Raw genomic sequence first — 27,801 nt, 5'->3', positions numbered from 1 at the left:
CTGCTTACTCTCAATTTCTGTACCGTCCAGACCAGTGACAGTTTGCAGCCTGGCCTGAATTTCAGACTTTGAGTAGTGTGGCTCTAACATATTGCCTCTGTCACAGAGCTTAATATATGCCCATTCTGCAAGGAAAACACAGATCTGCTTGTATTACAGAGGTTTTTCTTTCTTTCTTTTTTTTTTTCCCTCTCTCTTTTTTTCTTTTTAAAGGAAGCTCTATGCCCAGTATGGGGCTTAAACCCACAACCCCAGGATCAAGAGTCATGCATTCTACTAACTGAGCCAGCTAGGCACCCCTAGAAAGTTTTGAGAGTGTCATATTCCAGGAAAGCAAGACCAGGTAATTTCTTGGAAGTTCTCCCACATGGCTGATTTCAGATCTGGGTCATTTGGGCCCAAGCCTGTTCAGGGCTTCTTCCTACCACATAAAAAGTAGGGTCTTTAAGCCTCAGACTAGCCCACTACATCTTTTTTTTTTTTTTTAGATTTTATTTATTTATTCATGAGAGACACACACACACAGAGAGAGGCAGACATAAGCAGAGGGAGAAGCAGCCTCCTGTGGGGAGCTCGATGTGGGACTTGATCCCAGGACCCTGGGATCACGACCTGAGCGGAAGGCAGAGGCTCAACCACTGAGCCACGTGCGTGCCCTTAGGCCACTGAATCTTGAACTCTTTATTCTACTACGGCACTCCTGAGCAGCCAGTTTTGGATATCTGGAAATAACTTCCTCCTCTCGAACATTTAGCTTCAGCAGAAGAGTGGAGGAGGAAACACTTAAGAAAATTGTGTGAAGTCCTATGAACGGTATTCTCGCAGGCTCTTGCCCTGCCAGCAGACTTCGTTTTTCTATGATACCTGCCTGGATTTGTGATCTGAAAATATCACTTCATTTATCCTTGGATTGTGGCCTTGGGCCCATGACTCAGGTGAATACTGACTGTGTCACTCTTTAACGACTTGAAGTGTTTCATCATGACATGTTTCACTGGATGCATATTGACAGACTCTTGCTTAATAGTCCTTGTCACAATATCTTGGCAAATAATTCCCCTGAGCTCAATATCAGCTGTTTTGCGTGTGCCATCAAACAATCTTACTTCACCAGATTTTGTATTTAGGTTTGTTGTGGGGCACTCATAGGTAAGTTAACATTGCTAAGAAAACCAGAGGCAATATTCTACCTGTTTTTCTTTTGCTCCATCTGTTCATTTTTATCTTGAAACATTTCATGATTTCGGTTTCTACTTGAAATTTGTCATCTTTGACAAACTGCTATACGGCAGGTTGGCTAATTCTGCTTAATGAGAATCTACTGCACCATGGACAAAAAAAATTATCATGATGAAGGGGTAACAAACAACAGCTTCTATTATAAATTTTTTTTCTTTTGAAGAAGTCTAAGAATATTATGTCATTTAAGCTTTTTATTTTTTTATTTTTATTTTTTTTAAATTTTATTTATGATAGTCATACAGAGAGAGAGAGAGGCAGAGACACAGGCAGAGGGAGAAGCAGGCTCCATGCACCCGGAGCCTGATGTGGGATTCGATCCCGGGTCTCCAGGATCGCGCCCTGGGCCAAAGGCAGGCGCCAAACCGCTGCGCCACCCAGGGATCCCCCATTTAAGCTTTTTAAGCTTAAAAAAATACGTGTCTAAAGATGCCAAGTTGGGGACGCCTGGGTGGCTCAGTGGCTGAGCATCTGCCTTTGGCTCAGGTCATAATCCTGAGGTTCTAGGATTGAGTCCCATATCGGGCTCCCTCTGGGGAGCCTGCTTCTCCCTCTGCCCGTGTCTCTGTCTCTCTTTATATCTCTCATGAATATATAAATTAAATCTTAAAAAAAAAATAAAGATGCCAGGTTGTCTAAGCAAAGTCACCCCGTGGGGTTTTGGCTGAGGCCACGCCTTCTTATCCTCTCTGTGCGGCCACCCAGGAGCCCAGCGCCAAACGGCCGCCAGCTGCGTCAGGGGCATCGCGGATAGAAACAGCTTTCCCGACCGTACAGGTGTGAACATAAACTGCTGGATACAGACCAGAATAAAACAAACGGTACCATTGCTTTATCAAACTCCCGACTGCAACGATTCCCCAAAGACAGCCCTCTGCTGTCTATTCCTCTCATATCCACTCCTGACGGTTGTATGATTCACTTCCTAAGTTCAGTTCCACAACTCAAATATTTCTATTTTGCGTTTCTTTTTGCCTCAAATTCAACAGACCCAAAATAACACCAATCTCAATCTTCGAGTTGGATGAGATCCCAGGGGACATCCAATTTTGACTTTCATGGCTACATGAATAGCATTTATGAAGCTTCCAAGAGGGGTTCTCTAATCTCTCCTTGTATGGCTCCGGCTCCAGGGAACTCCTCTCTTCCCAGAGCAGCCATTTTTGGTACTTTGCTTCCAACACCAATTCTCTGTCCACATTTTCCCAGCCAGGAAATAGCCTCCTTTTGCCAGTTCCCAAGCCCCGTTAAGTCAGCACCATCTGATGACTCCCCAGACCCTTCATTTCTAATCAAGTATACACTGGTCAGGCCTACTGCTCCCTCTCCTAGCCCCACAGTTCCTAGCATGGAATAGGTCATCAAAAATTAATGGCTGATTAATTGACACTGGAAATCTATCAAGAATTCAACTTCAGCAAACGTGCATTTCTTACTTTGAATCTTGTGCTTTAGGTGATGTTTTTGACCAAACAGCCAGATGAGAATTTTATCACATCAATCATAAATTAGAAATAAACTACACTTCATTAGCAGATGAAAAGATAATTGTATAGCTTGTACATCATTTAAAGACTCCTGTGGAGAGAAGAGTGCTGTATGTAATGAGAAATGACATTTCAGAGAAATTTTGGTAAGACTGACCCAGATCACAGGAGCGAGCTCATTCTTTTAAATTTCTCAGGTTTTTCTTATCCTTTACTGTGCAGACTTGTGTCTAGCTTCCTGAAGATAAACTATCTTTCGTGTTATACCAGTAATGCTAGCATCTTAAAATTTCACTAAACACGCAAACCTTGAACCTTTGGAAGCCAATTTTATTTTCAAATGATTTCAGTCAGGAGAGAAAGAGGGACTATTGGATTTTACATATCATTTCCTTACATACTTGCAAACAGAACTGTGCCTAAAGATTAGTTATGCATAGTTCATTAAGGCCCAGGTTCCTTTCTGGTCCAAAAGCTAGCATTAGAAGACCTAATTTAGAGATGAGTGGATCAGCAGTTATTAGACCAAGTTTCCAAAAGCTGTGTTGCAGCAAAACCTGCTAAAAACAGGATGACTTGTGCTGTTGTGAAGCCAGACTATAGAAACTCAGTGGAGTAGGCAAATTCCCCTCACTTTTCAGCCTTCACTTAGAAGTTCATTAAGTTAAAGGAATGCAGCATTAAGTTATTTGCAGTATTAAGCTACTTCCCAGAGGACTCAGGGAAGAAACTATTATAAAGGTAAGGAAAATTACTCTCTATTTAAATCTTTAACAATACAAAACAGATATTCACGTAAGTACCTGGACACACATGTTTACAGCAGTACTGTTCACAATAGCCAGAAGGTGGAAACAGCTCAAGTGTCCATCAACAGACAAGTGAATAGACAAATTATTACAATATTTGTCTGAATACAATATTATTCACCCACAAAAGGACTAAAATAGATAACATGCTATAGGGTAGATGAACCTTGAGAATATCATGCTAAATAAAAGAAGCTAGACACAAAATGCTATGTAACCTATGATTCCACTTATAGGAAACATCCAGAATAGATCAATCCATAGAAATGGAATGCAGGTTGTTGGTTGCCAGGGCCACGAGGTTGGGTGGTGGGAGGATTGGGGGAAACTGCTTAATGGTAAGGAGTTTTACTCTGGAATGATAGAAATGTTCTGGGACTAAAGAGAATCATGGGACGCCTGGGTGGTTCAGTGGTTGAGCATCTGCCTTTGGCTCAGGGTGTGATCCTGGGGTCCCGGGATCGGGTCCCACATCGGGCTCCCTGCATGGAGCCTGCTTCTCCCTCTGCCTATGTCTCTGCCTCTCTCTCTGTTTCTCATGAATAAATAAATAAAATCTTTAACAAAAAATAAAAAGAATCCTGGTTGTCCAACATTGTGAATATACTAAATGCCACTGAATTGGCTGCTTTAAAAAAAAAAACAACAAAAACCAATCAGCACAAGTCTTAAAACTGGACTCTTGCCTCTAGAATCCTCTCCACCATACTTTACACTTACCTTGCATACCATGGATGTCTTTGCTCCAAGCCTGGCAGCTTGGACACACTGGTTGGCACCTTTCCCTCCAAAGCCAATAAAAAACTTATGTCCGTGGATGGTTTCTCCAGTTTTTGGCAAACGAGAAGTGAGACTATCATAGTTTAAAAAAGAGAAGGAAAAAAAAGGCACATTGGTAACTGCAATCAATTTAAGTTCAGAAGAGAGAGAGGGAAGGTTCTCTGATGGAGCTCTAGTCTTAGCCTGCAAAAATGCAAGCAGAAGCAGAGATGACCTATTCCTTTAAGGTAACATCCAGTAGTTCATGGCATCACTAACCAGAATGAATCTGCTGACAGGATGTCTCCCCCATTCCCAGTACCACAGTCGTGCACTGTAGCTCCACTTCAGACCACGGTTTCTAGTGTCTACTGCATCAGGGGTGCTCATGGGTGCCTCTTTTTTCTTTTTTAAGATTTTATTTATTTATTCATCACACACACACACACACACACACACACACACAGAGGCAGAGACACAGGCGGAAGGAAAAGCAGGCTTCCCAGGGGGAGTCTGATTCGAGACTGGATCTGAGGACCCGAGGACCCCGAGATCATAACCTGAGCCGAAGGCAGACACTCCACTGCTAAGCCCACCCAGGTGTCCCAAGTGCCTCTGTTTTCTATCATAGGGAACTCTTGGAGGGAAGTAACTTCAGATTCCTGCTTCCCAGTACCCTGCACAGACCTGTATTCACGGTGGGACTGGATAAATGGGACCAAATTAAATGTGTGTTTCTGTACAGGTTTATCTGGTCACTTTAACAAGAAGTAGGAAGTGTACCAGGATTCTGGTAACCATGATCAGGACTTAAGGAGAAAAGGGGAAGTGGCAGGTCTTGGGCCTAAGGAATCCCATTTGTTTCCCTGCAGGTGGGGTGGGCATGGGTTATTGTTTTGATGGCAGGGTCAGGTGTTAATCCCAGGCCATCCTGTAGACCACCCGTTTCAGGTCCTGACTCAAAAACAGCATCTATTTTTTTTAAAAAAATAGTCTAGAGAGCTACATTTAGCTTTGAACGTTTACTATAGGAAGTTTCAAAAGCAACTAACTCTGTTTATAAAACAAGAGAAAACAGTATACTGACTTCCCCACCCCATGCCCTCATCACAGATTCAACTGTTAACTTCTAGCCAACCCCGTTTCAGTCTCTACCTGGTGGACTTCTCCAAGAACTAAGGATTTTTACTGACCTGTTACCTCCTAGTGAGGGCAGTGCTAAAGGACACAGAAAGTCAGAGTAAAAGATTTTCTTCAGGGTAGGACTCTCATAACATTAAAGTAGAAGATGTGAGGAAACCACCTCTTTGAAAGACTCCGGAGATGCGGAAATGGAAAGAGTCCTGCATATAAGGGTGAGTGAGGGAAGATGGGTGTGAGTAGCAGGCGGACTGGATGGCTACAAAGAAGCAGGCCCAGGGCCAGATAGAGCAGATGGAGCCATGGCAGGTGTGACTAAAAAGGTTAATTCTCCTTAGATGAGGAAGAAGAGCCAAGAGACAAGTTCACAACAGTAGGTCAATTGAGATCCTACCCTGTTTGGGCAGATTTGAAATTTATATTCACTTCCCCACCTAGGCTGTGACCTATCTGAAACCAGTATCTGATGCCTAATATTAGAGTACCAGCATGATGCCAATTCCAACAGGTCACTCACAGCCTGTTTGTCATGCAATGACCTATGACTGATGCCAAGAACACTTGATGGTGTTGGCAATGACCAAATTCAACCTGTGTACCTCCTGTATGTAGCTCTAAAAGTCTCAATAAATTGGCTAAACTACTCCATTCCCTAGCAGTGCAGTGTCAAATATGGTTCTTTGAGATTCACAAGAGACTCATCAATAATTTGAAAACATTCTATTCCACTCCGCCCCTTTTCAGTTCTATTTTTATCTCCTATTCTAAATGCATTTATAGTACCGATGAAAAAATATCCATCTACAAGGTTCACTTCTGAAAAAGGTACTCAATCAAGAGAAAAATGGTTTTAATGTAATGTTATTATCCTGTCATTTAATTTAGCGATGACAAGTGATGATGAGATTTTGATTTGCATCAGAAATCTTAAACATTTTAGGATTCTGTTATGAACAGGCAGTGATGAGTAATCTGCGCGACTGAGTAACTATGTGAATTCTTGGCTTATTGATGCTGCTACAAACAACACCCATAACAACCTTAAAAAGAAAAAAAAATCCAATGTGGCTAAAAACAGGCCAAATAACTTAATTAGTAAGATTGTCAGTAAAGAAATTTATGACTTCCACTATATTTATACTTAGATATGGGTCACAATTCACTGGCTTGAATCAAGTGTATTCTTTTTATTATTGGCTGTGGGAAATCATGAAAAATAGACCAGCAGATGATTATTGGGATGTATATATATATGGGATGGAGGAGTGAAATCGGGGGTACAGTGTGTATTTGTCTGATGTGGGAACAGATGGCTGGGATTGAAACTCCTTTCTAAACAACTTGTATTAACACAAGCACTATACTAATTTAGCCATCACTGAAATGTCTCCCTCCTTTAGAATTCTACTCTTTTCTTTCTGCCTCTTTTCCCTATTCTTTCTTCCTTCAGTTGGGAGACTTTCCCTGAATAGGGACAGGGCCATGTCTGTTATGGTCTCCATTTTATCCAGAGTACCTGCCTTTTGGCCTGGGGTTAACATGTTTCTGAGTGAGTGAATTTTTAATTTTTTTTTCTAATTAAAAAAATATTTTATTTATTTATTCATGAGAGACACACACAGAGAGGCAGAGACATAGAGAGAAGCAGGCTAACTGTGGGGAGCCCGATGTGGGACTCAATCCTAGGACCCTGGGATCATAACCTGAGCCAAAGGCAGATCCTCAACCACTGAGCCACCCAGGTGCCCCTGAATACATTTTTTTAAAGACTTCCCTTGTCTTTCTGAAGGGTAGCAGAACGTACCACTCCAAAATATAACTGGAGGAGCTCAGGACATGCTGGCCAGATATGTCACTTTGGTATACGGATTATGTTGAGCTGTAGGCACTTGGAAAGTAGCAAATGCAGAGAGAGGCTTTCTCTGAACTGCCCTTTATCTGCCTGAGGATCAGTCCCCCAAAAGGACTCAACAGCCATGAATCCCCTCCTGGGAGTTTCATCAACCAGCAAGGATGGACTCCTGTCACAGACTAGAAGTGAACATCACAACCAGACAAACGTTCTCACAAACATTGTCATAACTCCTATTTATTCTACTGAAGGTGAGTTCATCTTTCATAAGTCATTTATTCTTTCCTAAGAGGCCTCCCCCTTCCTCTCCCTTCCCTATTAAAAGCCCTGAATTCTTAATCACCTTGGGGAGTTACTCCTTTTCTCCTGGGCATCTTCCATTTATACGGTGGGGCATACAGGTTAATACATTTGTTTTTCTCTTGTTCATCTGTCTTTCATTACCAGGGTCTCAGCCAAGAACTGAGAAGGGAAGAGGGAAAATTATTTTTCCTCCCCTATGTTTCTTCTCTGTGTCTCCCCTGTGTAGCAACCATTTCTACTTCTGAATTGCAGATGTGGAGGTGTTGATGAATGGGAAGGAGGAGACTGGCAGGGATGTTCAATTAGCTGGCAGTGACAATTCCATGTTTTACCAGACCTTGCCCATTGCATTCCCAGTATTAGTAGCACTCCTGTCCTATAAGCAGGAACTGTAACTAGAAATCAGACTATCATTCTTCATTCATGTGTTAATTCAACAAATGTTAAATCAGTGTTTTCCAGTATACCTCTACAGGACAAAAGCAACTCGCTGACAATGTAATAAACCCTAACCCTGATACAAGTAATAGATGAGTGAAAAAACAAAACAAAACATGTCAGAGCACAAGATTATTATGATCTGATTCATGTTTTTTTTTCTTTTAAGGATCAAATTGGCTTTATTAAGCAATTCATGAATCAGGCAGCATCTAACAAGAGGAGGGGAGCTCCCCAACTTATGTTTTCTAAAAATAAAAAGCTATATGTTCTCATAATATGTAAGTGCATAGAAAATGAACTGTTAATGACAAGTATCCATGAAAAGGGTGGAGAGAAGGAGCAAAAGTTCATGTTTTACTTTATAGATGTATAGAGGTATATGTGACAAGCATATACTTGTGCATTAGGAGGCCATTTATTACTACTTCAGATTCATTTGGCTTCTCAGCATCTTCTTAAGAGCCACCAGCTCTTCTTGGGCTCCAGCTGGCTTCTGGCAGGTGCAACCTAACACAGCCTTGTCCAGCGCCACTCTCTTTCCACTCCTTTGTCATGGTTCCCAGCTGTCCTGCAGCATTGAGCAATCAGCGAAACATGTCAAGTATCTTTGTATAGGTTTTTCTTGCTCCCTGGATTATAGTCCTGTGCAGATTATATGCTGTTAAGCCTTTGTCTTATGCCCTTTCTGTTGAACCCAGACTAAGGTAGTTTCCTGCTTTTTTTTTTTTTTTTTTTTAAAGTAAATGAACTGGAGTGGAAAGTTGAGTTGAGAGCAACTAGTCAGTTACAGGGATGTCTGGGTGGTTCAGTGGTTGAGCATCTGCCTTTGGTTCAGGGTGTGACCCTGGGGTCCTGGGACCCCTAGTCCTGCATTGGGCTTCCTATGGGGAGCCTGCTTCTCCCTCTGCCTGTGTCTCTGCCTCTCTCTCTCTGTGTGTCTCATGAATAAACAAATAAAATCTTTAAAAAAAAAGATAGTTACAGGCAGAAGCATTTCTGAATTATAAATCCCAAGTTACCTTGAATTAGGTTTTCCTATCTCTTTCCTTATTAAAATCATGAAATTAAAGTCTGGTTCAAGAAAGGATCTGCACAAAACACCATCCTCTAAATGAAAGCATTGCTATGATTTGCCCCAATTCAAACACAAGGTTTAGCAGGATGCCATGGACAAATTAAAGTGCTCAAAGGAAAATAAAAAGGAAGCAGTTCTGATAGCAATACACTGTTACTACCATTTAAAAGTTAAAAACAGTGTCAGCTTCTGAATGAGGGAGAAAACCCAAACAGAGAAAACCAGTCATAAGAAATATACTTGAATTTAAAACAAATTTGTAGCTTTAACTGTTAAATTTTAAATCTGCACAGGAGGCAACACTGCTAAATGTTCATAGACAGGGGTGCCTGGGCAGCCCAGTTGGTTAAGCATCTACCTTGGGCTCAGGTCATGATCCTGGGGTTCTGGGATCCAGTCCAGCACTGTGTTCCCTGCTCGCTGGGGAGCCTGCTTCTCCCTCTCCTACTCCTCCTGCTTGTGCTGTCAAATAAATAAATAAAATCTTAAAAAAAAATGTTTATAGATGGCTCTGCAGTCTTCCAGGCCCTGAGAGGTCACATGGCTAGAGCCTAGTTGTGTGAGGTAGCAGGCCTGAGCCACTTACTGATTGTATTACCTTTGACAGCTTTTCCCTCTTTGAACCAGGTTCTTCTCTTGCAAAACAGGTTTAATAATACTTGTCAACTCCTTAAATGCCTGGGTTTTGTGCTCTGAGTTATTTCACTGACAGGTGTTATCAGAACAACTAATCAATTGCTTTTAGCTTCTTGACAATGATGTGCTTGTTACAGGTTCTCAGAGATGATTCATACCAAAGGAAGGAATGACCTGGTGAAACAGGGCTGAGAAATCTTTTGACCAAAGAGGTCACACTATCCTGGCTCCAGCCAAAAGTCAAGGAATAAGCTTCTCTTTGGCTTTCTGCGTTCCATCCTTTCTTCTTCAGGCTGCAAGTGTCTGACACACTGTATGCTTCCCTAATAGGGGACTGTACTATTATTGCCCAATTAAAATTCATTACACTCATTTATTATTCCCACTGTCTGTACTCTTCAACTGTATCTATTCTTCTCAGCATTTGTGTATGTCACATTTACAGGAATGAGCATCATTTCCAAATCAACTTAGTGATGCCTCTTTCTTGCTCTGTAAAAAAAAAAAAAATCTCCCAACTAAATCTTCATTCTGTGGTTCCTAACCCTAAATTTGCAGACGTAAGATTTATTTAAGGGAATGAAAGCTGCATTATGCTTTAAACCGTTTTAGTTTTTTTTAAAAACTGATTTTGAGTACTAACTCTTATCCTTTCTTAGCTAACCAGTGGAGGGCTACAAAGTAGTTTTGCCTGAAGATATAGCTATTCTTTTTTTTTTTTTTTTTTTTTAAGATTATTTATTCATGAGAGACACAGAGACATAGGCAGTGGGAGAAGCGGGTTCCCTGCAGGGAACCTGATATGTGGTACTGGATCACAGGACCCTGGGATCATGCTCAGAGCCAAAGGCAGATGCTCAACCACTGAGCCACCCAGGTGTCCCAAGAATGTAACTATTTTTGCATTTATAATAAGATAGTTATGAAAAATATTGGTCACAAGTGGCCAATCTGTCAGAGTGTCATATTCTTGAACCATATATATATATTTTAAAGATTTTATTTATTCATTCACGAGAGACATAGAGAGAGAAGCAGAGACACAGGCAGAGGGAGAAGCAGGCTCCATGCAGGGAGCCTGATGTGGGACTCGAACCTGGGAGTCCAGGATCACACCCTGGGCCGAAGGCACTCAAAGGCTGAGCCATCCAGGGATCCCCTCTTGAACCATATTTATTTAAATTTTGCTTATGTGTAAAAAAGTGTGCTAGGCATAGGGAGAACTAATAAAGAGGAGTATATTATGGACTTACATGGCTTCCTTCCTTCTCATCTCTGGCAGATGTTACCTCCTCAGAGAAGCCTTCCCAGACCACCTTACAGTAGTTATTCTTATTCCTAATTTTTGTTAAGTATTAATTCAATCTGACAAAGAATACTATGTTTCTGGATCAGAGACAGCTTTTTAATTACTTATAATTGTGTTACTTCTCCATGTCCCAATCTTCCCCAAGGTGACGTGAGAGGAACTTCCAAATAATGAAATCTTTAGAGTTTATATAGGAGCTGACATAGCTGCTGCTCCTTCTTCCCTGCAGTGGAGGAGAGGGGGAGGGAGAAAACAGGGCTTAGGGACTGTTGCTTTGTAATGTAAATGAGTGTGTGTGTGGGGGGGGTTTGTCTCAAGATTTACAACTCCTAGAATGTAAATAAATGTGTCCAAGGAAGAAGTTCCTAAATCTCTCCAGAGGTCTCTGATTTGGTTTGCCATTCAAACATTCTTTAATCCTGGTGCTAGTGATCTTTGCTCAGAAAGTCCTCATCAGGCAGAAATGTGAGAACATTCATGGAGCGTTGCTTCCTGACGATTTTCTTCAGATCAGTATCACCATCTGACATTATAATGCTCATTTATTTCCCTCCTCTCTCCCTACCTTCTTCTGGATTAATTGTATTCCATTTCATCTTCTTTACATTCAACGTAGGGCTCGAACTTACAGCCCTGAGATTGAGTCGCATGTTCCATCTGAATAAGCCAGTCAGGCACCCCACCCTTTTTTCTTTTTTTTTCTTTTTTTAAAGATTTATTTAATCATGAAAGAGAGAGAGAGAGAGAGAGAGAGAGAGAGAAAGAGAGACTTAGGCAGAGGGAGAAGCGGGCTCCACGCAGAGAGCCTGATGTGGGACTCGATCCCAGGACTCCAGTATCACATTCTTGAGCAGAAAACAGATGCTCAACTGCTGAGCCACCCAGGCATCCCTCTTTTTCCTATTTTTAAAAGTGATTGACGGGCAGCCCGGGTGGCTTAGTGGCTTAGTGCTGACTTTGGTCCAGGGCATGATCCTGAAGACCCAGGATTGAGTCCCTTGTCAGGCTCCCTGCATGAAGCCTGCTTCTCCCTCTGCTTGTGTCTCTGCCCGCCCACCCCCCTCCGTGTCTCTCATAAATAAATAAATAAAATCTTAAAAAAAATAAATAAAAGTGATTGATCTAAGGTTTAAAACGAGCATCTTTAACTTAATACAGCTTATTTTCAGACATTACTATGCCACTTTACTTACAAATATAATTTACAGTTGTATTTCTTCATTTCCCTTCCTTATCTTTGTGCTATTATTATTGTTACATATTTTACTGCTATATGATATAAACCTTACAACACTGTGTTTTTACTTAAACCATCAATTGCCTTCTAAAGAAATTAAGAAATGGAGGAAAAAAGTCTTTGTATTTGCCCCTGTATTAACCATTTCTGGAGCTCTTCATTCCTTTGGGTAGATCTGAGCTTCCATCTAGTATCATTTCTGTTCTGCCTAAAGAACTTCCTTCAGTGTTTATTGTAGTGCGAGTTTCTGGTGATAAATTCTCTCAGCTATTGTTTTTCTATCTTTATTTCCCCTTCATTTTTAAAGGATATAAAATCCTATGTTGACAGTTATATATATATTTTAAAGATTATTTATTCATGAGAGACAGAGAGGCAGAGACATACGTGGAGGGTGAAGCAGGCTCCCTGTGGGGAGCCCGATGTGGGACTTGATCCTGGGACCCCAGGATCACACCTTCAACCAAAGGCAGATGCTCAACCACTGAGCCACCCAGGGGTCCCAACAGTTGTATTTTTAAATATTTCTTTAAAGTATTTTTTCTTTCTGGCTTGCATTATTTCTGACAAGAAGTCTGCAATCTTAGTTCCCTTATATGTAATGTCTGGTTTTTTCTTCCCCCTCTGGATGCTTTTAAGAGTTTGTTTATAATTGGTTTGCAGGAATTTGATTACAATGAGCTTTGTGGTTTACAGGATGCTTATCCTGCTTGGAGTTCACTGACATTCTTAGATTTATATATTTATAGTTTTCATAAAATTTGAAAAATTTTCAGCCATTATTTCTACAAATATTTTTTGCGCTTCACCTACTCTTTTTCTTCTTAGACTCAATTACACAGACTCCTTGTCTCACGTTACAAAGGCTCTGCATTTTGGTCATTTTTTCTTGTGCTTCAATTTATATAATTTTACTATCTTCAAGTACACTGATAATTTCTTTTGTAATGTCTGCTCTGCTGATAAGCCTATTGTGAATTTTTCATTTCAAAAGTTGCATTTTTCATTTCTTAAACTTCTATTTGGTTCTTTTCTATATCTCCCACTTTTCTCCTCATTACATTTATGTTTCTCTTTAAATCACTGAGCATTTTATAATGGCTCTTTTAAAATCCCTTTCTGGGGATCCCTGGGTGGCGCAGCGGTTTGGCGCCTGCCTTTGGCCCAGGGCGCGATCCTGGAGACCCGGGATCGAATCCCACGTCAGGCTCCCGGTGCATGGAGCCTGCTTCTCCCTCTGCCTGTGTCTCTGCCTCTCTCTCTCTCTCTCTCCGTGTGACTATCATAAATAAATAAAAATTTAAACAAACAAACAAACAAAAAATAAAATCCCTTTCTGGGGCGACTGGGTGGCTCAGTTAGTTAAGTGTCTGTCTTCGGCTCAGGTCATGACCCTGTGGTCCTGGGATTGAGCCCCACATCAGGCTCCCTGCTTGCCAAGGAGTCTGCTTCTCCTTCTCCCTCTATTGCTCCCCTGCACTGTCAAATAAATTAAAATCTTAAAAAATCCCTTTCTGCTAATTCCACCATTCTAGTCATTTCTCTAAGCCAATTTTGATGGACTTCTCTTTCCTTGGTTACGCATTATGTTTCCTTTGCGTGACTATTGATTTTTTTTTAATTTTTATTTATTTATGATAGTCACACAGAGAGAGAGGCAGAGACATAGGCAGAGGGAGAAGCAGGCTCCATGCACTGGGAGCCTGACATGGGATTCGATCCTGGGTCTCCAGGATCATGCCCTGGGCCAAAGGCAGGCGCTAAACCGCTGCACCACCCAGGGATCCCATGACTATTGATTTTTGAGTGGATGCTAAATATTGCAAGTGTTGCACTGCTGCATGTTTTAATTTTGTTGTGTTTTTCCAAAGGGTTGAACGTTGCTTTTTTGGGCAGCTAAGTATCTTGATTCTTTTGAGGACTGCTTTTGAGATTTATTAGGAAGAGTTTAGAGTAGCCCTTACTTTAGGGCAACTTTACTCTTTGTACTAAGTTGTGGTTCTTCTGGGATCTCTACTGAATGCTCCAGGGGTTCAATAAGGTCTCTGGCCTAATGGAATGTAATACCTCCCATTGAACATCATAAATGTTCAATTTAGAGCTCTCTAGTAGTAGCCAAGCTTTGTGGACTTTCTCTCTATGTATGTCCATGTAGAATTTAGCAACAGACTCATGGGGACTCCTATGCAGATTTCTGGACCCTTATCTGATTAGCTTTCTTTTCCAGTATATGTTCCCACAAATTCTAGTCACCTCAGTCTCTGTAAGCTATGAACTCAGTTTTCTCAACTCATTGATATTGCCAGACTTTCCTTGAGTTTCTTCTCTCTGTGCCAGTCAGTAATGTGCCTCCAGGACTCACCTGTTTGTTTCCTTTCTTGGCTGGATAACATGCCTGTTGTCCAACATCCGAAACAGAAACAGCTGTTATATATATATATATATATATATATATATATATATATATATATATACACACATATACACACACATACATATATATATATATATTCCTTTTTCTTGTTGTTTATGTAGGAAGGTAAGGCTGGTACTAGTCACTCCATCATGGTGAGAAGTAAATATATTTTTTAGAAGATTTATTTATTTGAGAGAGAGAGATAGAGAGAGAATGCACACAGTGGGGAGGGGCAGAGGGAGAGAGAGAATCTCAAGCAGACTCCCTGCTGACCACAGAGCCTGACACAGGGCTAGATCCCAGGACCCTGAGATCATAACCCAAGTGGAAATTAAGAGCTGGCCACTTAACAGACTGAGCTACCCAGGTGCCCCCAGAAGTAAATATTTTTGAATGAATGGTCTACACTTTAAAAGACATTTATAGAGGGGATCCCTGGGTGGCGCAGCGGTTTGGCGCCTGCCTTTGGCCCAGGGCGCGATCCTGGAGACCCGGGATCGAATCCCACGTCGGGCTCCCGGTGCATGGAGCCTGCTTCTCCCTCTGCCTATGTCTCTGCCTCTCTCTCTCTCTCTCTGTATGACTATCACAAATAAATAATAAAAAAAATTAAAAAAAAGACATTTATAGAGACAATTTGGACGACAGATGCCTGTGTACACAATAAGTCATACAGTGAGATGAGAGAGTGCACAAATGCGGTGTATGACTGTAACCCAAGGAAAAAAGTAAACTAGTTATTAAAAAGGAATATGGTCAGAATAAAGGAAACAAAAGGGGGCCACATCCTCCTTTATCTCTCTAATACAGGACTGAAGACTCAACATAGAAGGTACCAGGAGAAGCATATAAGTAGTTAGAAACATACTTAAAATTTAAAATGTCATCTGATGTCAAGGAATTGTTTTGAATAATTATACAGAGACCTCCAGGCTTCCCAGCTGAGCAAAGTTCTGGACAAAGAACAGAAACTTAGGGGTGCCTGGGTGACTCAGTGGTTGAGCATCTGCCTTTGGCTCAGGGCATGATCCTGGGATCCTGGGATCAAGTCCTGCATCAGGCTCCCTGTGGGGGTGGCCTGCTTCTCCTTCTGCCTGTGTCTCTCATGAATAAATAAATAAAATCTTTAAAAAGAACAACAAAGAACAGAAGCTTGGATAGAGAGGTATAGAAAGAGCTCATACAGGAGGTAGAATCGGCAAGAGGAGAGGGCAGGAGAAATATGACTGTATGGGGGGGGGATCAGTGAGTGGGAACTGAACAACAGGATGCAGTAAGGTATGTGGGAAAATCAGGATGCAGAAAAATAAAACAGAAAGGGAATTGGTGAGACTAAAGCTTTCATCAAAGTTCCTGATGAGACACATTTTAATTAATTGAAGAAGGCAAGCAAAGTATGACTACTGACAAATTAACTACAAAACCGGCATTTTATTTTCTATTTTGCCAATTAATTACAGTAAACTTTAAATTTCAAAATGACTTCTGTCACCACATTGTAATTATCTAGGCTACTTCTTCCTGCCATCTGCTGGTGTAGGTTAAAGAAATACACATGGAATTAATTTTACCCTAAGCAAAATATAATTAGAAAGATAAATCAGCATATAAAAAATAATGTATTCTGGAATCAATTATTAAAAATGTTAACTTACCTACGATTTTTGGGTTTTGGTGCTCATGTTTCTTTCACATTCCCATCGTGAATAATAAAGAATGGATTATATTTGAGCTTCACGATACATTTTGTAAGATGGGCTAGAGTAGGCATTATTCTCTTTGGCAGCCAGTGAGCTATGTGAAATGTCATTCTTGTTCTTTGAGCCTTTCACTGGTCCCCAGGGCCACCAAATAAAACCCAAGCATCTTGGCATGGCTGATGAGGCCTTTCCACATCATCTTACATCTGATGCTCTACCTACTTAGTAGCTGCTGTCCCCAGCATACCCCGTGTATACCCACATCCGTGACTCTATTCTCCTGTGTTATTCTGGCTGGCCAGAATGTACTCCCTCCTCTTTTTTTTTTTTTTTTTTTTGTGGGGTTAGCACTTGCTAATTTGCTAAACCTTGGCTCAGGAGGCATCCCATCCAGGCACTTTTCCCTATACTCCCACAGACCCTGCAAGCACTTACTGCATCACACTACAATGATCTCTGTGTCTACCTTCTTTGGACTAGAAGTTCCTCCGGAACAATTACCATTTTTTTCTAACTGCAGTATCCCTAGCACTCAGCATAGTCCCAGTCTTTCAATAGTGTGCACAAGTAACCAAAATACTGGAGTGACATTCATCACGAAGCCCACCCAACCTTCCTCTCCTGAGAACGTAGACACTAGGGCATGAAGAGCTGGCAAAGGAATAGGTTACTAAAGGAACTTCTTTGTAATACCACATGGTAGGTGTGCTTGCTTTGTCAAATGTTTACTTTTTCATGTGTTTTCCTTGAAGGGGCCAAAGTAGCAAACTTCTCGTGAATGATCTCTTTTGATGTTAGGGCATTTGGCTGACAGAAACATGTTTACCGAAATACTAATTTAAGAGTTGCTAACTGATATGCAACTTTCAAGACCAATTTAAGGAGAAGAAAGAATAATAAAGGATATTCCTGTAAGATTGGGAAAGCAAGATACTACTCAGGTCAACAGCCCTCTGGCTTTGACTTTACTGAAAATGTGATGTACAAGAGATTTTTCGGTTCTAAATATGAAAAGTCAAGAGGCTTCCCAGGACCCTGAGATCATAACCCAAGTGGAAATTAAGAGTACTGGTAGAGTGCAGGCTAGAGGTTACTGTGATATGTTAGACACATGCAACCTTTTTCTAGGCATGGTATACATTTTCGGCCTTTTTTCTTTTTTTAAAGTAACCTAGGTCCTATGTTTCATCCATCTTGGATCAAAAAGCTTCTAAATTCACTTATTCCGCCATCCAATTAAAGTCTTTTGAGAATTAAGCAATCATTTCCTGACTTGCCAGGGATTAAATTTAGATGCTTGGTTGAACATGAGCCTTATCTCTCAAGCCATCACTTTTAATTGAAGCATGTAAAAGGATAACATAGGGTTTTAGTTGACATCATAGTCTATTGCCATGGAAATGTAAACATGGGTTTGTACTAAGCTTGTCTCAAAGCAAGTTTTAGGGGTACAGAGAGACGGGAGACAGGAGATAAATTATATAAAAAAACGTATGCTGTAGAGATGTTGGAATGCCCTTGTAGTTCAAACCTTTAGTGATCTCATCCTGCCTTATGGCCTCAACTTTCCTCGATACACTGATGACTCTCAAATTTATTTCTCCAGTTGGTCCTATCCTCTGAACTCCTGTATCTGTCTTCTTGATGGCCTCAGTTGGATGTCTAACAGGCACCTCAAATCTCACATGTGTACCCTGAACTCCTGATACTGCCCTCTTCCTAGCCAGCTTGCTCTGCTCAGAGTCTTCTGCATCTCAGCAAAGGTCAGCTTCCCCTTCCTCACGCAGAGGCCACAGAACTTGGGAGTAATCCTTGCCCCACCTGTCATCCTCAGCAAACCCTGTCAAAATGAAGATGCTCTGCCTTCAAAATGAAGATGCTCACTTCTCCACACTTGCACTACTTTCAAGCTACCATCATTTCTTGCTGGAATTATTGCAAGGACTCCGGTCTCCCTTTTTTTGCCCTTGCCTTCCTTTAGTCTGTCTGTTCTGAGAGAGCCCTCACAGTGATGATATTAAAATTAGATCAGATCACTCCTCTGCTCAAACCCTCCAATAGCTCTTCATCACTAATGATCTTTGAATCATTAATTGCCCTTCCCCCTCCCATTTTTTCTTCTTCAGCCACACTGCACTCCTTGTTCATTGATCATAAGAGGCATGCTTCTGCCTCAGGGCTTTTGCATATGCTCTTACACTGGGAATCTTGTATGGCTTGTTTCCTTTCCTCCTTTATGTTTTTACTCAAAATCATCTCAGTGGGGCTTTCTGTGGGCAATGACCTAAAATTACTACTCCCATCTCCCTTTCACACCTTATTTTCCTCCTTAGCATTTATCTAACATACTATGCATTTTACTTACTTCTAGTGATATTGTTTCTTCCATTAAAATATAAGTTCCACGAGGCAGGGATTTTTGGCTGTTTTTCACAGCTGCATCCTCTGCACTTAGGGAAGTACTTGACATATATGTAAAGTCAATAAATATTTGTTGCATGAATAATTTAGAAGATGGGTGATAACCATCATAAGAAAGATGAGTAAAAGCATGATTAACAAAGATCTATGAGCTTAATGTCTAAAAAAGTTCATTTGTTGCTGGGTTTTCATGGAAACCTGTCTTTGGTGGAACTCTGACTTAATTTTCCACAAGCCTGACTTATCTTTGCATTGTGGAACTTCAGAGATGAGTGTTCAAAAAGAGAATAATGATAAACATAGGTGGGTATTAAATAATGTTCATTGTCTGCCATGTTGGATGAGCTAATGATATTTTAAAATTATTAGTACACAGAGCTTACTATTCATAGCAAACTGAAATTACACATGAAAAAAAAGTTGCTCATTGATTGAATTAGCAGTGTCTGGCACACAGTAATGTAATATATAAAGTGAATTGGATTGGATGCTGTCCAAGTGGGCTTAGTTACTGAAGTAGTTTTATTTCTCAAGTGATTACAGAATAAAGGCACAAGTGTCCAGGTTGGCTCCAGTTAAACTAAGAAATTAAGTAAGAGACAGTCATGAAGATACCATCTTAGGCTTGAAAATTATAAATCCTTAGTTGTTGTTCTTGATCAGCTTACAAACAATGAATGCAAACACTACAAGCTTTCAAACGAACTGCAGAAGAAAAGGCCAATAAAAACCAGCAAGAGTTAGAGGTAGAATGATATAATGGAAAGATAAAGCTTGGGAAATGTGGGTTCCAGCTTTCACTGTGCTACCAACTGGCTGTGTGAATTAGGGTGAGTAATCTAACGTCTCTTAGTTTCCTCAACTGTAAAATGTGGAGAATGGACAGATGGGCTTCAGTGATCCCCTAAGCTCTAAGTATTGTTAAGATTTTTTTGACTTTAAGCTTTAATCACTGTGGTAGGTAGAGTAAGGTCCCCCCAGTCTCTTCCTCCTGGCGCCAAAGATGTCCACATCCTGACTCCCAGAACTTGTGAATGTTACATTACATGGCAAGGGAAATTAAGGTTAATAAGCTAACTTTAAATAAGCATATTACCCTGAATTATCCATTTGGGCCCAATATAATCACAAGGGTTCTTATAACGTAGAAGAGGAAGGCAGAAAGTGCGCATTAGAGTGATGTCATGTGAGGAAGACTTAACAGACATTCTGACTTTAAAGGTGAGGATGCGGCCATGAGCCAAGGACTGTGGGCAGCCTCTAGAAGCTGGAAAAGGCAAGAAAACAGATTTCCCTTAGAGCCTCCAGGAAGGAAAGCAGCCTGTAGACACCTTGATTTTAGCTCAGTGAGATCTGTGTCAGACTTCTGACCTCCAGAACTGTATTAAATTTGTAACATTTAAGCCACTAAGTTTGTGTCAATTTGTTATAGCAGCAAGAGAAAACTAACAGGATCATAGTATGTACCATAACTAGCAAAGCTGGACCCACATTTATCACCCATGTAGAGTTCTATTTATTTTTTATTTTTATTTTTTAAAGATTTTATTTATTTATTCATGAGAGACACAGAGAGAGAGGCAGAGACACAGAGGGAGAAGCAGACTCCATGCAGGGAGGCAGACGTGGGACTCCATCCCGGGACTCCAGGATTACGCCCTGGGCCTAAGGCAGGCACCAAACCGCTGAGCCACCCAGGGATCCCCATGTAGGGTTTTAAATACAAATTCCATACTCAGGTATTTTGTAAAGGTCTTCAGAGGCAGGAGTAATCAGCAACCATAAGAAGTGTGCAGAAAAGCCGTGAAACAGTCTCTAAGGGAGTAAAGTTTTTGCTAGTAATTTATGAGGAGTAGAAACCTGGTTATTTTACAAGGGGAAAATGGGGAGAGAAGAGGTATTAGAAAGGTTATATACAACATAAGAGTTTATTCCTTTATGAATGAAGGGCTGGGATAAAAAAAATTTTCTAAATTCTTATTTTTTTTTTAAGCGAGGTAGGGGAGGGGGAGGAGGAGCAGAGGGGCAGGAGCAGAGGGAGAATCTTAAGCAGACTTCAGGCCAGTGCAGAGTCCCTCTGGGCTCATGACCTTGAGATTATGACCTGACCTGAAATCAAGAGTTGGATGAATCACCAACTGAGCCATCCAGGAACCCCAAATTCCTCTAGCTCTTAAATAAGATTTCAAAATTCCAATAGATGCTACATGAATTTTTGATACCCCGCCCTCCTCAAAGTATGAAGAGTATTCATTTTAAAAGTATAACTATCCTTAATGTCTGATGGTCGAGCTTCACAGAGAGCTCCGACTTTAAGAAGAAAGTGATTCTGAATTTTAACCCTGACACTTATTCAGTACAGTGCAGGGGAAAATTGTTTAGCTGACTCTTTTGCCACTGCACCTATAAAAGTATGTTTTTTTGGCAATCGTCATACCTGCCTCTACCAGTCTCTCCCCCTTTCCACTCTTGGTCTGGAAATTTGATAACCTAGCTTATAAACATTTTAAGCAGTGTTAAGACTAAATTGGTTACATACAGACCCTTAGAACTATTTTCTAAGTAAAACATAGGTGGTGCAGAGATTTGGCAACTGACTTGATTTTCCAAAGGCCTTTTTATTTATTTCCAGGCTCTCTTCTATCCTTTGGAAAGGCAAGGTAGGTTTCAGGACAGATGAGGTCTTCCTGTAGTATGCCTGACCATTTTTAAGTTTTATAATGTAAATATAGCATATCTGAAAAGCCATTCATAAAAATATTAAACAGAAGCAATCTAAATGGTAGAATTTTCTTGGAGTATCTGATTTCTTTTTACAATGAATATATAATATATATATATATATATTTAAGATTTTATTTGTTTATTCATGAGAGAGACACAGAGAGAGGCAGAGACACAGGCAGAGGGAGAAGGAGGATCCATGCAGGGAGCCCGACGTGGGACTCGATCCCGGGGTCTCCAGGATCATGCCCTGGGCCGAAGGCAGGTGCTAAACCGCTGAGCCACCTGGGCTGCCCTATATTACTTTTTATAAACAGAAAATCCTTTTCTTTCTTTCTTTCTTTCTTTCTTTCTTTCTTTCTTTCTTTTCTTTTCTTTTCTTTTCTTTTCTTTTCTCGCTCTTTCTTTTCTTTTTTTTTTTCTTGACTAGCCTCTAAGCCCAATGTGGGGCTTGAACTCACAACCCCAAGATCAAGAGTCATGTGCTCTACCTACCGAGCCAGCCAGGTACTCTGCCATTTTCATTATAAAAAAAAAAAAAAAAAGAAAAGAAAAATTAGTAGGAGGATCTCACCATCTAACCTATTTTCACTTGGCATATTTTCATTATTTGATTTTTTTTTTTTTATGGTTGTAAGCATTGTGTTTATGGGCTTTTTATTTCGATTCACACTCAGGTTGCCTTAAGATAACGCATATGCTGATACATTTAATACTGAAAAGGTGTAAATACGAACTATTGCGGGAATGCCAACAGTCAATAGGACCTCTGGTCTATACATCCAGGTTCAGATGAATAGTATCCAACCTGGTTCATGTCACTTTCCTCCACTGGATCCTCACAACAACCCTGAGAGGTAGGCACGTCCCAAGAGATGGAATGACTTGCCCCAAAGTTACTCAGGCTAAGTCAGGGGACAGGTTCAGCTGACTGCTCAAGACCACGGGAGGGCGGGGTCTTTGCAGGCGCTTCTAGCAACAGTAAGAGCTTTCCATACACCCTGGCCTCTGCGATCCCTGACTTCAGGTACCTTGACAAACTCAAACTGCCAGAGAGGCAGGCTGCGGGCTCGGGAGACCCCTAGCTCACCCCAGAAGCGGGCACCCTCCATCGCCAAAGCCCAGGCGCCCAGCACAGCCCGCCCCCCCCCCCCCCATACCCCCTCCCGCGACCGCGGGCTCGGCGTTCAGAGCCGCACTAACCTGACCAGGTCGGTCATGCAGGAGCCCACCACTACCACCGCCGCCACCTCCTCCGCCCACTGCTGGCCGGGATCCCCAGCCGCCGCCATGGCCCTAACGAGGCGCTCTTCACCCCCAGGGACTGACCTTTGCCCTCTGCCCGACCCCGCACCCAGCAACGCCGCTGCGACGCTCCCTACCGACGCGCGGGCCTTCCCGACGGCCCTGCGGGTCGCCCACCTGACTGCCCGAAACAGCCCCGCCCCCAACCTCCCTCTGTTCTTCCCGGGACGGTCTCCCCGCACCACCTCCCGTTACAGAGCCCTCCTGACGGCTCCAGACCCCACGCCGCTCGCCGCCCGCGAGGCCGGGGCGCAGGAAGGGCCCTTCAGGCACTGCGGGGACGCCTTTCCGAGCGCCCGGCTCGGCGCGTCCGGGGGCGCGCACGCCGCCCGCTCCGGGGCCGCAGAGGGGGCGGGGCGGGCGGGGCGGGACGTCCGGGGCCGCGCACGCATCCGGCTCGCGGTGCGCGCGCAGGTCGGTGCGTCAGTCGGGGGCGCGCTCGGGTAACCTGTACCCCACGTAGTCGCCGGTTACCGATCGGACTAAGTTCCAGGTACCTGGACTGGGGCTGGTGCGGGGAGGTTGGATGCCGAGTCGCACAGGTGGCCCGAGGACCGTGATTTAAGTATGCCCAGGGCTCGCCGCCTCTTCCTATAGAGAAGGCCCCCGTTCTAAAGATGCCCTGCTCATCCCCATCACGCTGGTCCCCGCAAGAACCAGCCCCCAAGGCCACAGGCTGCTTTTGGCATATCTAGCCCGCCCCCCTCCCCACCCCCGCTCCCTCGTTAACCTCAGACTCCTTTCTCCTGCCCGCCCGACGAGGGGATCATACAGTTTGGGAAAAGGGAGAGTATCCCTTTATAGATGGCCCCTAGAGAGGGGTGGTCATTCCTTGGGTCTGAGCCTACTTGTTTTTCTTGAATGTTGCCCCTGGAGAAATAGCTTCCCTGCTTAACTTCCCTCGTGCGCTGTATGACGTTGAGGTGACGCAGCGGGACGCCACCCCTTTCCGTTCCATGACGTCAGCAGGGCACATGTTTCCGTGTTTGTCATCCTATCTTAATTGCGCGATAGTGGACGATGCCTTAGACGTCTTTGTAGTCCCCAGGCTGCCCATCCGAGGACCTTAGGTGACCTTATTTTGAGCAGCAGACCCTGTAAAAGTTGTCTTTCTGCATTTTCCTTCTGTAATACGTCAAAATAAGGAAGTACAAATTGCACAAGTAGCATTTAGGGAAGGTGGCCACTGTAAATTTGTGCATAGCTGGGATCTGTTGTAGGAATGTAATGTGTAAAATCCACTATTGGGGATGGTTCCCCGTCCATGTCCCTGGCTCAAAAGGATCACACCCAAACTATCATCTCTGGCTATTTGGTGACTTCTGGTTTTGGAGCATTTGTTTCCCCTCTGTCTTAGAGAAGTCACTACACCTGTGGTTGAAACAGATTTTAACGCTGCAGGAAGTCTTGCATTGTCAGAAAATAGTATTGTAGTTGTTCTGAAACAAAAAAAAATCATTCCTTCAGGCGTTAGTCTAAGGTCATGAGATTAGCTGAGTTGGGATGGGTTGTTGTCACCTTAAGTAAGTATAGTTTGGCTTTTGGTACAGGTCTCTTCCCTGTAGCATTTGACTGGTGAATCACTCAGGCCAGCTTTGGCAGCAGACCAGCTGTAGTCAAATGTGTTTCTAGTGGTCAAACAACCATTAATTCAAATTCATGACCTTTTGTCTGTTCCAATTTTATAAGGTGTACAATTAGATAACTTTGATGCTTTTCTCTTTGGTGATTGCAATTAAACATGCTTATGTGAGTCCACTATGCATGTGGACTTTGAGGGACATCTGTATTTAAATTCTGATCTTTATGCTTGCTACTTTTGTGACTTTGAGCAAGTTACTACTCTTGTTGAGCTTTAGTTTTCCTTTTTTTTTTTTTTAGCTTTAGTTTTCCTGTCTGTGAAATGGGGACAGTAATAGAGAACAGGGTTGTTGGGGGTAAGTAAATGAAGTTACTGGTGGAGATGGGAAATATAGGGCCTGATACTCAGTATATTTTTCAGATGTGTTGATTCTGTTTCCATTTTTCATAGAAATGAGAGGTAAAATAATGATAGGTATTATGGGAAAAAGCATGGAAGAATAATTTTGTAATGTAGGTGAGATCCTTTTGTTTTTTTTCCAGATGAGTATTTCTCTGTTTTGCATATGATCTATATAAGCATCTTTTCAAGAACTGTGACATCAATGGATAGAAATAAGAGTGGAAATGTTGCAGAATAGGAAAGAAATAAGCTTCAAAATGATAATATGGGTTAGTATACTGTTCAAAGACAAATTACACAAGTTATCCCTATCATCTGTGGTGTGCGAATTCTAATACTTGCCTTACTGTCCAGGATTGTGACGATTAACTGTGATGATGTATTTGGCGGGTCTTTACAAGTGGTTGTATTATAAAAATGTACAACGTGATTTTTATGATTGATAATATAGTGCACTGGGTGTTTATTCTTACTTTGTAGTGACGATGGAGTGGTGAAGGGAGGTCATCTGTTAAATGGCTGGAAGAAGAGTTTGTTTTATATTTGCAGAAAGGATGATTTGAGTACTGAATATAAAGCTTTTACTGCCTCAAAGGTACTTCTGGTTGTCATCACTATATCAGGTCACCAAGTTATTTATTTATTTATAAGATTTTATTTATTCATGAGAGAGAGAGAGACAGAGAGAGAGAGGCAGAGACATAGGCAGAGGGAGAAACAGGCTCCGTGCCGGAAGCCAGATGTGGGACTCGATCCCAGGACTCCAGGATCATACCCTGGGCCGAAGGCAGGTGCTAAACTGCTGAGCCACCCAGGATCCCCACCAAGTTATTTTTTGAAAGATCACTGCAGTCCTTCCCTTTATTACTGTCTGAAGTGATTTAAGCAAGTACTGGTTTTCAACATTTATTTTGGCAGAAACCTATAAGTCCTCATATGGTAAAATACATGAAAACTAGAACCAGAACATCATTTCCTTGTAGTTGTAAGAAATTAATTTGCTTTTGATGCGAGATTATCCTTTCAGATTGAAGAAGGAAGTGATTATTAAAATGGACTTGTTCACCTCTGAAAGTAGAGGTTTTCATTTAGAAGTCTGTTTAGAGGAATTCATTCTTTCCTTCCCTTAGCCCCATGGGTTTCCAAATAATTTACATATGCTTTATTGGTTTTACTTCTGTATTTTCAAGTGTAAGGACTTTTTAGTGCCTGAAAGTCAATGATTTTTAGATCCATGTTAGTTTGTGTTACTCAATATCAGGATAAGTATATATTTTCATGATTTTAAATAGTTTTTTTTTTTTTTACTACATATGTTCCTGAGATACATTTTCTTTGACCAGGTTTTTTAAAGGCATATTATCTTCTCTCCACACCTCAATATTTCTCTAGCTTTTGTCTCTTTATTTATTTATATATTAAAAGATTTTTATTGGGTGCTTAGCCTGTGCCAGGTACTTTTGTTAAACACTAGGGATTCAGGACAGAGTCCTTTCCTGGGAGAGATCACAAAGCAGGTCAGTATAGCACACTGTGGAAGGATAGTGTATCAGAAATAAATAATTTTTAGGAAGTAACAATTTTAAGTGGGTTATGCTTTTTCTAGAATTTTATACAGTATTATCAATCAACTCCTTCCTGTGGGGACGCCAAGGGAGTGGTTCCTGACTTAATGGTGTGTACATCTTGTGCGTTGGGGAGAGGATTGTTAGCAAAGGCTTCTTAGGGCCTCAATCAAAGCAGGAAGCTGCGGGTTGTAGAATAGAGCAGGGCAACTTTAAGCAGTGTGGGGCAGCGTAACAGTCAGCTTTGGAAAGTAGGATGGAACTGGATTTGAGGGTTGCTGCTTTTCTCTTTTCTCTGAAAAGCATTGGTATAGTCTCTGTCCTAATGAGGTAAGCAACAGAGGTTTGGTTTCTTCTGGAGGGTCATTGGAAAAGGCCACTCCAAGATAAGATATGCAGTGTTTGTTTGTGCAAGAGAAACTTCCATGTGCTGTGCCAGTTTTCAGGACAGTTGTTTTATCTAGTTCCTTTGAATACTCTGACCACCATTCTTTTCTTCTGTTTCCAGTGGTGATTTGCAAGTCAAGCTAAAATGTCCCCAGAAGTGGCCTTGAACAGAATTTCTCCAATGCTCTCCCCATTCATATCTAGCGTGGTCCGCAATGGAAAAGTGGGGCTGGATGCTACAAACTGTTTGAGGATAACTGACCTGAAGTCTGGGTATGTACCAGAACTAACTCAACTGATGGATCAGGCCCAATCTAGCCTTTACCTAATAATAAACTTTTCTTACCAGATTCATAAAAATTGAACACCATAGAAATTCATCAAGTCATGATCTCATCACATGTTGATGCAATTGGTTTTGTCCAGTACTTGATGTTTTGTGTTTCAAGTTGTTTTATTTGTGTTGTGGGCCATTGCTTTATAATCACAATGTTTGTCTCACTCTCTTTCTCTCTCTCTCTGTTTTTTTTTTTTTTTTTTGGTGTGTCTCTTTGTTAACAGTGTGCCATGTGGTTTTTAGCAAGTATGTTTTCCATTCATTGATTTGTGTTCTTGTTATGTTTGCTGCAGTCCAGCATGTACTAAAAGAGTTGGGTTTTGGAATTCTGAATCTGATATTATTTGGTAATCTCTCCTGATAGGAAAATTATAATAGCTAGCCAGAAGAAGTCATTTTTCACAATGAGGTTGGAACATACTCTCACACCTGGAAATGCTGCATTAAAAAGCCCTAACTTTTTATTTCATAATAAATAGTTACAGAAAATTTATAAAATATTACAGAAAATTAATGTTGCCGTAATGCAGCATTACTGTTGCATACTGTTAATTGTTCTATGGGCCTTGTTTGAATTTTGCCACTTTTCCCACTCATGCATGTCCTTTTCTTGGTCTAGGATCTAATCCAGAATACAGCCTGAATTTAGCCATCATATCTTCTTGGTCTTCTTGA

The 27,801-nt window shown here is 41.6% G+C and overlaps 2 protein-coding genes across 12 annotated transcripts in view; one reads left to right on the top strand and one right to left on the bottom strand.

Annotated features, from left to right (window-relative positions):
* RBKS (ribokinase) overlaps positions 1-23,514 on the bottom strand; it is a 93,877-nt gene extending 70,363 nt beyond the window's left edge. Inside the window, exons 1-3 of one of the 5 annotated variants that reach the window (XM_072767941.1) lie at positions 22,752-22,898; positions 7,630-7,748; positions 4,256-4,388 (exon numbers count right to left, since the gene is read on the bottom strand). In XM_072767941.1, coding sequence (XP_072624042.1) covers positions 4,256-4,388; positions 7,630-7,667 — 171 coding nt within the window. In that variant the 5' untranslated portion in view covers positions 7,668-7,748; positions 22,752-22,898. Of the gene's footprint in view, positions 1-4,255; positions 4,389-7,629; positions 7,749-9,463; positions 9,568-22,751; positions 22,992-23,350 lie in introns of those variants that run through there. The other 4 variants (XM_072767943.1, XM_072767942.1, XM_072767940.1 and 1 more) reach the window with 4 other exon arrangements.
* The window catches only part of BABAM2 (BRISC and BRCA1 A complex member 2), a 405,688-nt gene continuing 401,094 nt past the window's right edge, over positions 23,208-27,801 (top strand). For 3 of the 7 annotated variants that reach the window (XM_072767925.1, XM_026016020.2, XM_026016025.2), the window contains exons 1-2: positions 23,208-23,346; positions 26,911-27,062. In XM_072767925.1, the coding sequence (XP_072624026.1) occupies positions 26,935-27,062 (128 nt within the window). In that variant the 5' untranslated portion in view covers positions 23,208-23,346; positions 26,911-26,934. Of the gene's footprint in view, positions 23,347-24,974; positions 25,107-26,910; positions 27,063-27,801 lie in introns of those variants that run through there. The other 4 variants (XM_072767923.1, XM_072767924.1, XM_026016023.2 and 1 more) reach the window with 2 other exon arrangements.

Source organism: Vulpes vulpes, chromosome 8, assembly GCF_048418805.1.
Source record: "Vulpes vulpes isolate BD-2025 chromosome 8, VulVul3, whole genome shotgun sequence".
NCBI classification, from domain to species: Eukaryota; Metazoa; Chordata; class Mammalia; order Carnivora; family Canidae; genus Vulpes; species Vulpes vulpes.
This window is presented reverse-complemented; position numbering and strand designations above follow the sequence as displayed.